Below are 13,559 nucleotides of genomic sequence, written 5' to 3' on the forward strand. Positions count from 1 at the left end.
AGAATTTTTCAAAAAAGAAAATATCACCTAATCATTGGTATGAAGTATGAAGGAATGAAGAGAAATGGAATGAAAAATTATATGATCAATATGTAAAATTTTATAGATTAATTACATTCTATCACATTTCATTCTTAGGTACAAAACAAATCATTAGAAGTGAATTTTAAATTTTGTAGAAATTTTTTTATAAGTTATGAATTTAAATTTTATAAAGTTAAAAGTTAGTTTTTTTAAATAAATTATTTTATTTCATGAGTGTCCTCAATTTTTAATAATTATATATTTTTTTAAAAAATACATGTCTACTTTAATCATATTTTTTGACAATTAAAAATTTGTTATTAAAATTTTTTTTTTCAGGTATTTCTATAATAATCTCAGATTTAAACCGATGGGCCGTTGGAAAGACAACACGTGGCAAGGAGAGAACCAAATCTCGTAGCTCCAAGCTGTGAGATTTAAAGGGCGCTGATTGAGTTATGTAGGGAAGTTATCTGGATGTTGCCGGAGGTGGATAGTCAGATACAAGTTGTTGCAAGGGGGAGAAGGCTGGAATGCGACGGCAATGGAAAAGGATACGAGCAGTGTGGGCAACGGCGCCGACAAGGATGGTGAGCGACGACGGCGGCAAGGGGTGTTGGTGACGGTGGCAATGAGGATTGGTTCTGCTTCAAGAGGTGTTGCAACGGGGAGGTTGCCTGAGGTGGTGATGTGTGGTGGTTGTATCGGTTTTCTTGGCCGGATCTGCTGGTTCGTCGGGTGAGGTGGTGAAGTTGCCACAAGGGAGGCTGGGCGAGTGGAGCAGGCGGTTGTGGTAGTGCTGGTGATTGCGGCAGCGGCGGCTATTGTTGCTGTGAGTTGCCGAGAGGAGTGGGTTGTTGTTGGAGTTGTAGAGGCTTGAACTGACGACGTTGGTGATGGCTCGGCTCCTTTAAATCTAGCAGTTTGGTGCTGCGAGATTTGCTCTCCTCCGCCACGCGTCACTTTTCCTGTTCGGTTTAAATCTCGCAACACCAAGCTGCCTTCCTAACGGCCTATCAGTTTAAATCTCCCAACGGCCTATCAGTTTAAATCTCGGAGCATTAGGCTGCGAGATTACGTGAGTATTAGTTTGAAAAATTTTTTCTAATCGAGTATTATTTGATATTTTATTTATTAATAAAATGGGAAAAAACTCTTAGAAAGCCCAAATGGGATTTAAAAATAAATAAATAAATAAATTCTTTGTGACTATCATCCAATTCCCAAAAAAACCAGATGTGATGGGGAAACAGTTTTGGTGGTTAATCGCCGATTGACAGGTTGAGCTGCATTTGTCAATATCAGGCAATTCCTGCGGCGGAGCAAAATCAAATGGCCTCTTTCACACTCCACCTCCCGCCCCCGCGGAAGATCCACCACTCCTCTCCACTCCACGGTCTCCAATCCTGCTCAACCATGGCCGAGCTCAAGCAACTCCACTCCCAAATCATCCGGCTCGGTCTCTCCATGGACCCCGACGCCATAGGCCGAGCCATCAAGTTCTGCGCCATCTCCGAGTTTGGCGACTTGGGTTATGCCCTACGGCTGTTTGAGAAGCTTCCCCACCCGGACGCTTTCGTTTACAACACCGTCATTAGAGGTTACTTACAGAACCGCCTGCCAAGAAGTTGCTTTCACTTCTACTCCCAAATGTTATGCGATTCCGTCGCACCGAACAGATTTACCTTCCCTCCCGTCGTGAGAGCCGCTGGCGTCGACAATGCTGTCGAGGAAGGGAAGCAGCTCCACGCTCATGTGATAAAATTTGGGTTTGATAATGATGGGTTTTCTCAGAACAACTTGATTCATATGTACGTGAATTTTGGGTCTTTGGAAGAAGCAAGGAGATTGTTCGATAATATGCCTCACCAGGACGTTGTTTCTTGGACGACTTTGATTACTGGGTATTCTCAGCTTGGGCTTGTTGATGATGCTTGTGAGCTTTTTGAGTTGATGCCTGAGAGGAATTCTGTTTCCTGGAATGCCATGATATCTGCTTATGTTCGTAGTGGCCGTTTCTGCAAGGCATTTACTCTGTTTGACAGGATGCAATCAGAAAAGATGGCTTTGGATAAGTTCACAGCAGCGAGCATGTTATCGGCGTGCACAGGGTTGGGAGCCTTGAAGCAGGGGGAGTGGATACACAGGCATATTGAGAAGAACAGGATCGAATTGGACTCTAGACTTGCAACAATGATTATTGATATGTACTGCAGATGTGGCTGCTTGGAAAAAGCTTTTGAAGTATTCAATGGGTTGCCCTGTAAAGGGGTTTCTTCATGGAATTGCATGATTGGAGGGCTGGCAATGTATGGGAAAGGAAAGGCTGCCATCAAGCTGTTCAAGGAAATGGAGAGGCAGCTGGTAGCTCCTGATGACATCACTTTTGTGAATGTTCTCAGTGCATGCTCTCATTCAGGGTTAGTTGAAGAAGGGCGCCATTTCTTCCACTACATGACTGATGTTCATGAGATTGTGCCCAAAATGGAGCATCTCGGATGCATGGTTGATTTACTTGGGAGAGCTGGATTGCTGGAGGAAGCAAGAAAGCTTATAAATGAGACGCCCATGTGTGCTGAGCATGTTGGCGTATTAGGTGCTCTTCTTGGAGCATGTAAAATCCATGGGAATACCGAGATGGGAGAGGAAATAGGGAAAAGGGTACTTGAATTGGACCCTAGCAATAGTGGGCGTTATGTCTTATTGGCTAATATGTATGCTGATGCTGGTAGATGGGAGGATGTTGCTAATGTGAGGAAGTTGATGAATGACAGGGGAGTAAAGAAGGCTCGGGGGTTTTCCACGATCGAGATGAATGGTATCATTAACGAATTTATTGCAGGAGGAAGGGCTCATCCTCAAACAAAGGAGATATATGCCAAAGTAGATGAGATGTTGGAGCGCATAAGATCTATCGGTTACATTCCTTGTACCAATGGAGTCCCACTGCATGATGTTGATGAGGAGGAAAAGGAAAACCCCTTCTATTACCACAGTGAGAAGCTTGCCATTGCATTTGGGTTGCTGAACACTCGACGCGGGGAAACTTTCCATATCACTAAGAATTTGCGAGTCTGCAGAGACTGTCACCATGCTAGTAAGCTCATCTCGAAGATTTTTGATCGCGAAATAATTGTCAGGGATAGGAACAGGTTCCACCATTTTAGAGCGGGAGAGTGTTCTTGCAATGATTATTGGTAAAGGGTGTGCAGTAAATCATTCGTTTGTCATTCATAGAGATTTATTGTTGTCTCGAGTACATAGATATCATCTGAGCCATTTGCCTGCCATCGATTTGGGTAGATATGACGCAGGCAACGTGTGTGTGTTCATTGTTTGTACTGCGAATACAATAAGGTTTACCTGTATACCTGTATATGGATAAATTTACAGGATGTTTTGTTTACCTTCAAAATGGCTGAAGTGTTCGTTATTTTTACTTTAAAGTCGTCCGCAACTCCAGCTGATTTGACATTCACAGGTTTGCTCCGAGCTGGATCTGAAATCTGAGCAAAGTTTACCAAATCCAGCCCTGGATGAGCCTCTGATCATGCGAGAAAACAGAGATTAACTGCACGGGCCGCATGCAAGTGAATTGATCTGAAGTGAATATTTGCAAAATTAAAATTCAATGTTTTCTCAACTGTAAATTCCTACCTAAGTAGTCCCTAAATCCACAAGAGTCCATGGTAGGAGGATTAGGATGGCGTTTGTTTGCACTTAGTAGTCTCCGAATAGAGCTGGGACTCTTAATTTAGTACATTGGTCTTGTTGGATAAGCTTCTTAATCAGCTTGAATCGTCACGGAACCATAAAAATCTATCAATTGTATTCGGTAAGAAGTTCATTTAGAGGCTCCATGCCACCGTCGAATATTTCCAAAATGCAAATGGCATGTGCTAATTTGCGTTCTCTACGACTTTTAGTAGTTATGTGTAGGGGAACTATGTGTTAAAAACAAGAAAAATATGTATTGGCATACTTATTTACAAATTTATTAATTTACTAATTGATCCATCATTTAAACTTCTTTTTTGAATATGAATTATGGAACTAGAACTTCTTTGCTATTATAATATGGGGGGAAAAATGCAGATCCAAAATTACCAAAAGTAATAGATTAAAAGAAAGATCAATGAAACAAATAATTGTCGTAGCTAAAATTAATGGTAGAGAATTTTACTTTACCGCAAAAAAAAAAAATTGTCAGAGTTAAAATTTTAGTGAATTATTATTAATAATATTTAAATTTTGAAAAATATTGAATTTCTATTTTTTTTTTTTTTAAAGTATCAATCGAAAGCTAAATCACAATTTTTTTTTTTTGAAAAAATAGTTTTGTTTTGCTTTTTAAATGAAATAAAACTAGCTGGAATAAAAAAAAGGAAAAAGGAATAAAAGCCCTAAAACGCGCTGAGTCGAGTTCTGACCTCACGAGTGTTCGCAGAGCTGACTCGCGATTCCAACCCTTTCACAGGCTCAAAGCCTCTCCTTCCTCCTCCTCCTATGAACACCCACACCCAATTTTATGCATTTGTATTGAAAATTATTTTTTTATCATTTTGATTTCAAATGTTTCTACATATTCATCATATAGCACTCAGAAGAAAATCAATGCAAGAGAGAAGAAAATCCGTGGCTGCAAGCAAAAGAGCCGATGAGGTGACGCAATTGCTACCTCCTTTCACCGATTTCATCATCTAATTCTCGTCTTTCGAAGGTACCCTGCCGCTCGTCGAATTCAAATTATTTCCGTCTTTTCCACTTAAATTCGGTTTAAAAAGCACCAATTTCTTCGACTGTGTCTTTGTTTGTTTGTTTTTTGTTTTTTTTTGTTTTTTTCAAGCCATCGTTTTTCATAGCAATTTGTTCTTCCAGTACTAATTGTTTGTTTTCTTGTATGGTAGTATTCATATGTTGAATTGCTATCCAGGGGTTGTCTATTATTAATTTGGTATATTTGGTAATAAGCTTGAACTGGCACTGCGAAGTAGAGATTTTTCATTCTAGTTCGGTTAATTTAAAAGAAATTAATGGTACACGCACTGACATTGTATAAATAAAAAACTGCAGGTTAAAAGCAGCTCATAGGGGTTGTAATTATGACTATTTTCCTGCTCATGAAAAATTTCATTCTGAGCTTAAGTTGGTAAGAACTCAGGGGCTAAAGCATTTAATACTTCATTCTATCTTTTGCATGTTTCCATCAATAATTACTCAGTGACTGATAATGGGTTTTGCTTCTTAGTATAAGGAATTATTCAAGGCTTTGTGTTCTTAATTTGTTACTCCAATGAACTCAGTGCAGTATTGCTCAATTTGGACTTGAATCTTGGCAACAATTAGCATCTAGCTGACAACGTGATTTTTTTTTTCAACCTGTGCCATTTTCTTCTTTTTGTGCCACATTTTAGCCAATTCCCAATTTCCACGTTTTCTTCTTCTTTCTCCCAATAATTGCATTCATCATCTTCAGATCAACTCTTATAATGTATTTTATTATCCGTGTGAAACTGCTTAGCTACCAGAAGGTTTGAAACTTCTTTTCTGGTTGATGCTTTTATGCCAGAATTTATGTTTTGTGCTTCTTATGCAAACCCTTGATGTCACCATGCTCCAATAATGAGAGAGCCTCCCACCAGTCATGACAAAACCTCATCCCTATTGTTGTAAACTTAAAGTACTTCAAGAAATCCATATCGTAACACCTTAGACTAATTCCACTAATCAATTAGCCCAAAATGCTTAGGTCAAGTTGCTTGGTAGTAGGCTTGCCCGAGGTTTTTGAGCCACATAAGTATGTATCCATAACCAATGTGTGATTGGGAACTCATTGTTACTATCTTATCTTCTCCACCGATATATGTTAAGTGTGATATCCTTGTTGTGCTACATTGCAAACCAAATGTTTTTTTTTTTTTTTTTTTAATAGTAGAAATTGTATTAAGAATCAAAATAATGCACAATAGAAGAGGACAAGATGTCCTCAATATATCAAAAAACTACAGCCGAAAAGACTACATGAGAGCGGCCATCCAATCCCTTTGAACATCCGACAGCAGTAAACCCCTAAAGCCCCTGAAAGAGTGGTTCCATAGCAAAGCCAGAAACACCACTCTATCCCATAATAATTTAGGACATGTTGTGCGACCCTTAAATATTCTCTCTCATAAAATTCTTGAGTCTCAATCCAAAGGGTCCCTAAGGTAGTGAAAGCTACTCTGCTCCATAAAACACCTCCCTTTCTACTAGAGACAAAGCCCCATGTTTCACTAGCAAGAAGTCTTCCACATTCTGAGGCATCACCCAAGCTTCACTTGTGTTAAAGAAGAGAGCAGAGGTGTGATGCCACGTCTCAATGCAGAAAAATGTGAGCATTTGTTTCATTGGTATCATGGCACATAAAACAACATGTCATGGATGAGAGACATATGGGGCTTTCTAATTTGAAGTATGTCGTGTATTAATCATATGTAGTAACATAGTTCAGGTGAAGGTCTGGATTTTCCAAGGAACCTTGGCCTTCCAAATGATGTGGCTCCAAGGAGAAACAATGGAAGAAGGGGCTTTTAAAATGTGTTAGAAGAAATATTTAGAAGAGAACAACCCCAAAGATTCTCCCTCCCATACTTTCTCATCCTCCATACTGGTAGGGACAAAATGGCCCAACATAGAAAGCAAGGTGGTAAGGTCATCGACCTCTCTTTGAGATTCTTGAAAAATTGAAATCCCATTAAAAGGGCCTTCCTCAGTTGATAGGTGTGTTATGGAGAGAAGATATCTTAAACAAACGAAGGCACCTTCAACTCCAAGGGACCTCACCCACCCACACATGCTCCCAAAAACATGCCTCATTGTCATTACCAACTTTGAAATGGGCGAGAGGGAAGAAATGACTTGCCACTTGGGACACAAACTTCCAAGAGCAAGCATGAGAAACAAAATACCACTTCCTCTCATCCCCCACCCAAATGTTACTCGAGTGGAACAAGTTTCCTCTCCGCTCTGCAGCTCCCCACAGGAAAACATGCATCCCTGTCACATGTTTGCCTCATTATGTGGGTAACAATAAGCAAAGTATCACTTGGTTGCTTTGATACTATTTCTATGCCTTGGGCTAAACTCGTGAGCACAAGAACTTTTGGGCTAATCAACTAGTCTAAAATGCTTAAGCCAAGTTGCTTGGTAGTAGGCTTGCCCAAGTTTTTAGGCTACACATATTCCATCAACAACTGATGTGGGATTGAGAGGTTGTATATCTCACTCTTTATTATTATTATTATTATTATTATTATTATTATTATTTGCGTTATTAGTCATATTTCTTTGAAAATATTATATGCCAGTTGTATCCTATAATTTCATGCATACTTTTGCCTACTATATAATTTATACAGATGTGCCCTTGATGTTTCTAGCTTTGACTCTTCTGCATGTGCGTGCTTCCTCATGCTTGTCTGACATTGTGAGGACTTTTTCTGCATTGCATGAAAGAGTTAGAATTTTTTTTTTTTTTGGTTGGAAGCACATAGATCATACAAAACCAAATTTTGCAACAAAACCAACTGAAAACTAACAATTTATTATAATCTTACTATTTGTTTAGACAACTAAATTTATTCCAGTGATTTCAAAGTTAGATTATGTTAGTTTTTATCTGTCATTTCAGAGTGTTATAAATTCCTCAATTTGTAATTTGGGCTGGTGTGAGGCCTTTGCTATGATCAATTATATGGCTTTCTTACTAATAAAATAACGTCAAACTCATGATGCTACTTACACATGCACAATCCTGGTTAATTATGTGGAAAGGCATTATGATCCATATAACCACAAATAGTCAAACATTCTTATCCTGACATCAGTGACATGTCACCCAACATGAATGTGTGATTGCAGTTTGGGCGCTTACAAAAGAGTACACCTTCATTTACCTAAAAGATCTACAGATATTACATGGTGTAACAACTTTTTTGTTTTGATTAGCGAATAAATAATTCATGAAAGGGCACCGTGGGTGTGACCACTTTTCGTCAAGATTCTATTGTATAGTCATTATTTTATCATTGTTTTATGCTGTATGGTTCTTCTGCATCCATAAGTTTTATGAATACAGTTTGTGATTATGTCATTTACATTTGGAAAAGTTGTGTCGGGCACATTGTGTTTCAGACATAATACTTGTATCTGTAAACATTCTATGGATCATAAAAGAATTGTCTGCAACTTGTATTCTGGTAATAACTATGGGAGTAACTGGATGTATTTTCTCATGTCAAATTTCTGCAAATTATGCAGTATGAGCATGTTATGCACCATAAATATAGTCTGATCTGTTGAATAATCACTAACTTGTCAGTCTCTGGTGTGAAATATCATGGTACCATTTAAGTATGTGAGAAATTCTCACTTTTATCTTACATATCTTTACAGTGGTTCTGTAAATTTTGATTTTGCAGGAATGAATTGGTTCTGCTTGAATGATTTGTATGAGGATTTGTAGGAGTACCTCCAGGCCTGCTGGGTTGCTTTCAAATGATTCTTCAGGGAGGCATGAGGCTGGTATTTTCACACATCTGACAGCCTGTAATTTGTCAGATTGAAATTTTAGTGCATCATGGACAATAGTTTAATACAAAACCATTAACATAAGTAGGCATTAAAGTTTAGAATCTGACCTTTTCCACTGAAATCCAGGTGTTAAATTCAGTTATTTTATGTTAATTACAAAAATGATCTCTCTTTGATTAGGTCTAATACAAATGTTTAGATTTTATTTTTGTCTAAGTGAGACTGAAATGGATGCAAACTTCATATGCAAAGTCCAACTATCTGAATTTAGTCAGGTGAATATTGCAGAAGGGTGAAGGGTCGTGTTTATGGGTTAAAGGATGAGATTATCAATATGGTCATGTCTTTTCTTCTTTCTTATCCCATATTTTGTGCTTCAGTTTGTAGTTACCCCTTCTCTGGCACCACCCCCAGCCTTATTCAAGTGTACTTGGAGACTGAAAACACTTCCCAGTTTAGGAGATCCCAGGAGATGGATAAGAGATGGAGATATAAAGAGAAGAAGAGGAGAAGAAGTAGAAAAGATTATAGAGAGAAACTAGGAAGAGAATAGAGAATAAAAGAGAGGAGAGAAAAGGAGGAGACAGAAGGGAAGGGAAGAAGAAGAACCCAAAAGTAAACTAACCCAGCTTAAAGGGCAAATTCAAAATTGCAAAATAACCCAAAAGTAACTAAAATATCTAAAATAACCTTAAATTAATAAAAAATCCTATACATCTAGATTTCTAAAACTAAAACAAAGTCATAATTCTAAATCTTCATGTAGTATATGATTGCCTAGAATTATCCATGGGCGCCATGGACAGTCCTCCCTCATTTTCTAAAGTACAAAATCTTTTAGGATGCTGGGAATTTTGTAACTGTAGGCAGTCTTATATCTATTGTGCCTTTTACACGGCAGCTAGTTCACATAAGGTTAAAAACTGCAGTAGTAGAACTTCCTGAATGGTTGAAGAAATGCCTCCACTTCGCTCCCCTGGATTTGTTGACCCTGGATGGGAGCACGGCGTTGCTCAAGATGACAGGAAGAAGAAGGTCAAGTGCAATTATTGTGGAAAAATAGTTAGTGGCGGGATATATAGACTGAAGCAACATCTAGCTCGAGTTTCGGGGGAAGTAACATATTGCGAGAAAGCTCCAGAAGAAGTATATTTGAAAATGAAAGAAAACCTGCAAGGATGTCGTTCAAGCAAGAAACCGAGGCAGTCTGAAGATGATGAACAAACATTTTTGAATTTCCATTCCAATGATGATGAAGAAGAGGAAGAGCATGTTGGGTATTCAGGCAAAGGAAAGCAGTTGATGGTTGATAGTAATTTGGTTATAAATTTGGCTCCCCTTCGGTCATTAGGATATGTTGACCCTGGGTGGGAGCATGGCATTGCTCAAGACGAGAGGAAGAAAAAAGTAAAATGCAATTACTGTGAGAAAGTAGTTAGTGGGGGTATTAATCGGTTTAAACAACACCTAGCCAGAATACCTGGAGAAGTAGCACCTTGTAAAAATGCTCCTGAGGAAGTATATCTTAAAATAAAAGAGAATATGAAATGGCATCGAACTGGGAGGAGGCATAGACGACCTGATGCAAAGGAGATATCAGCTTTTTACATGCAATCAGATAATGAAGATGAAGAGGAGGAGCAAGAGGAAGATTCTGTACACCATATGAGCAAGGGAAAACTAATAATTGGTGGTAAGAGGTTGGGAAAAGACTTGAGAAAATCACCTACGGGGATGTACTCTGGTAGTGGTTCTGGGGCATTATTGAAAAGATCTAGATTGGATTCTGTTGTTTTGCAGTCTCCAAGGACTCAGATCCCATCATCTTACAAGCAAGTGAAAGTGAAAACTGGATCCAGTAGAAGATCCCGCAAGGAAGTTATTTCTGCAATTTGCAAATTTTTTTATCATGCAGGAGTTCCATCACACGCAGCAAATTCCCCCTACTTTAATAGGATGTTGGACTTGGTTGGTCAATATGGCCAAGGTTTAACAAGTCCTCCAAGTCGACTGATATCTGGTCGTTTTCTACAGGATGAAATGACAGCCATCAGAAACTATTTAGTTGAGTATAAAGCGTCTTGGGCAATTACCGGTTGTTCTATCATGGCAGATAGTTGGCGGGATACACAGGATAGAACATTAATCAACTTTCTGGTTTCTTGCCCCCATGGTGTGTATTTTGTTTCGTCAGTTGATGCCAGTCATATCGTTGAGGATTCTACAAACTTGTTTAAGTTGCTTGACAAAGTGGTGGAGGAGATAGGTGAGGAGCATGTTGTGCAGGTATTTCACACACTTATTTTTGAAAAAATTCTGTGGCATTGTCTAGACCTCTTGTATTATGGTAGCTTTTTTTCTTTAAAAAATTGTTTTTCGAAATGACTTTGATCCATTACTAGCTGACATAGTCCCCTCTACCCCTTTTTTCCCTCTCCATGGGGACCAAAAACTTTTCTGTTGTAGGTAATCACTCACAACACTCCCAGTTATAAGGCTGCTGGGAAGATGCTTGAAGAGAAAAGAAGGAATTTATTCTGGACACCATGTGCTTCCTATTGTATTGATCGGATGCTTGAAGATTTTGTGAAGATAAAGTGGGTAGGAGAGTGCATGGAGAAAGGCCAAAAAATTACAAAGTTCATCTACAACCAGGTTGGGTTATTAAATCTCATGAAAAAAGAATTCACTGGGGAGCTGGAACTTCTGAGGCCCGCCATTACTCGACATGCCTCTAGCTTTGCTACTTTGGAAAACTTACTGGAACATAGAATTAGTCTCAAAAGGATGTTCCAGTCAAACAAATGGCTTTTATCTCGGTTCTCAAAATCGGATGAGGGTAGAGAGGTGGAGAAAATTGTATTAAATGCTACATTTTGGAAAAAGATGCACTACGTTCGGAAATCAGTGGACCCCATTATGCAAGTGCTTCAAAAGGTCAATAGCGATGAAAAACTTTCTATGGCATCCATCTATAATGATATGTACAGGGCAAAGCTTGCAATTAGATCAATTCATAATGATGATGCGCGTAAATATGGACCATTCTGCAGTGTGATTGACATACACTGGAATTCGTTGTTACACCACCCTTTATATATGGCTGCTTATTTCTTAAATCCTTCATTCCGATATCGCCCTGATTTCATAGCGGTAAGAGAAGGTTTTTTTATTTATATATATATTTTTTTGCATCCTTAATTTTTCTTCACTGTTGTAACCCAAAAATGTGCATATTTGTAGCAGCCAGAAGTGATACGTGGACTGAATGAATGCATTGTTCGACTAGAGCCAGACAATGCCAGAAGGGTTTCTGCGTCCATGCAGGCAAAATTTTTTGTATCAATATTATTATTTTGTGTAACTTAAATATATCAATTGTTTGTGTCACTTAAATATGCACTTTTTCAGATTTCTGATTTTAACTCTGCAAAAGCTGATTTTGGAACTGAATTGGCAATTAGTACAAGAACAGAGCTTGATCCAGGTATAGCATTAGGTTTCTGAACAGCTTAATGTTCTGGAAATTGTCTGCGTACATGCATACATTTATTGAGAGATTGGATTGGTCACATTTAACAGAAAGATTGAATGGTTAAAATTTTTCTCTATGTTATCAATCATGAAATTTTGTTGATTCATGATTATTTATTTATTTTCCTACTAGCTGCATGGTGGCAACAACATGGGATAAATTGCTTAGAGTTGCAACGAATAGCTGTTCGCATATTGAGTCAGGCATGCTCGTCTTTTGGTTGTGAACATAATTGGAGTATATATGATCAGATCCATAACCAGAGGCGCAATCGTTTAGCTCAGAAAAGATTAAATGAGCTTATCTATGTTCACTACAACTTGCGACTTAGGGAACGCCAATTAAGAAAAATTTCAAGTGATTCAATCTCCCTTGACAGTGTTCTTGTAGAAACTTTACTAGAAGACTGGATTGTGGAGGCAGGGAAACAGAACTTGCATGAAGATGAGGTATCTTTCAAGGTTGCATTCTCTTTATATAATTTTTACCCCATGTTATGAAAGGTTTTTTTTTTTTAAAGAAAAAAAGAAAAATATTAGATTGATGCTGAGTGAATTTTTCTCCTTCTTAGCTTCCTTTTTAGTCTTTCTTTTCCTCTCTGATTGATGGCTGATGTGAACAAATGTGCTGAAAACATTTAACCATGTTATTGATTTGGAAAAAAAACTTGTTTACCTCTTTGCTTTTGTGGCTTTTATGGTTACTATACCTGGTCCCAATTTCTGGTAGATAGTAGTACATTGGTTCTGGTTTTATTGATTAAAGCTCTGATCTTTGTTCCTTTTTCTTGTTTTTTCTCATAATTTTTCTGACTAGGAAATCCTTTATAACGAAATGGAAGAAGCTGATGCATATGAAAATGACTTGACTGAGTTTGAAGATGGGGCTGCAGAGGCTCAGAAAGGATCCTATGAGATGGTAGCTCTGGCTGATGTAGAATCCTATGATATTAATCCCTCCAATGTTGGGGCTGCCAGTGATGATGATACAGACCTCAATTTTCTTGATGATGATTTGAGTGATTAGCTCAGCTGTGGCTTTAGTCAATTGACACCAAGTAATGAATCTGAATACTGTTATTGCAATGACCAGATGAAGTAGTATCAAAAAAGGAAAAAGAAAAAAAGGCAATGATGAAGTTGGAGCGGTTGTCTTTGCTCCATCACTCTTGTGTAATCTTCTCATTAAATTTCATTATAATGAAGAAAGTTGAGATTTTACTGTACTATGCTATATCATGCTAGTTTTGTTTGAAAATTTGGGAAGAAGATTGCCATTTATGGCAATGCATAGTATTGGTTTGCTTCAGAACCAGTAATATTTGAAGTTTAAAAAGCCTATTCTTAAGATTGCACATGCACTCCCGCACAAAGTAAATCTGTATTGTTTGGACATTTATTATTTTGAGAAATCTATTTATTCTTTTAAT

The 13,559-nt window shown here is 38.1% G+C and overlaps 2 protein-coding genes across 10 annotated transcripts; both read left to right on the forward strand.

Annotated features, from left to right (window-relative positions):
• Positions 1 to 1,235: 1,235 nt before the first annotated feature.
• On the forward strand, positions 1,236 to 3,463 carry LOC131151668 (pentatricopeptide repeat-containing protein At5g66520-like). The gene has a single exon (XM_058102990.1). It carries the CDS (start codon positions 1,357 to 1,359, stop codon positions 3,223 to 3,225), a length of 1,869 nt encoding a protein of 622 aa, XP_057958973.1. The 5' UTR covers positions 1,236 to 1,356; the 3' UTR covers positions 3,226 to 3,463.
• A 942-nt stretch (positions 3,464 to 4,405) lies between these two features.
• Positions 4,406 to 13,483, forward strand: LOC131151669 (uncharacterized). 9 transcript variants are annotated; one of them, XM_058103000.1, is made up of 9 exons: positions 4,418 to 4,744; positions 5,098 to 5,173; positions 8,484 to 8,586; positions 9,525 to 10,881; positions 11,062 to 11,748; positions 11,842 to 11,922; positions 12,007 to 12,082; positions 12,263 to 12,579; positions 12,947 to 13,483. In XM_058103000.1, the coding sequence occupies exons 4-9, from the start codon at positions 9,541 to 9,543 to the stop codon at positions 13,154 to 13,156; spliced, it is 2,712 nt and encodes a 903-aa protein (XP_057958983.1). In that variant the 5' UTR covers positions 4,418 to 4,744; positions 5,098 to 5,173; positions 8,484 to 8,586; positions 9,525 to 9,540; the 3' UTR covers positions 13,157 to 13,483. The 9 variants fall into 9 exon arrangements, with proteins under 9 accessions (XP_057958975.1, XP_057958978.1, XP_057958982.1 ...); XM_058102991.1 differs by having other exon boundaries at positions 4,436 to 4,744; positions 11,839 to 11,922; positions 12,263 to 12,591; XM_058102998.1 differs by having other exon boundaries at positions 4,436 to 4,744; positions 11,839 to 11,922.
• Positions 13,484 to 13,559: the final 76 nt, after the last annotated feature.

Source organism: Malania oleifera, chromosome 3 (genome assembly GCF_029873635.1).
Source record: "Malania oleifera isolate guangnan ecotype guangnan chromosome 3, ASM2987363v1, whole genome shotgun sequence".
Taxonomy (NCBI): Eukaryota; Viridiplantae; Streptophyta; class Magnoliopsida; order Santalales; family Ximeniaceae; genus Malania; species Malania oleifera.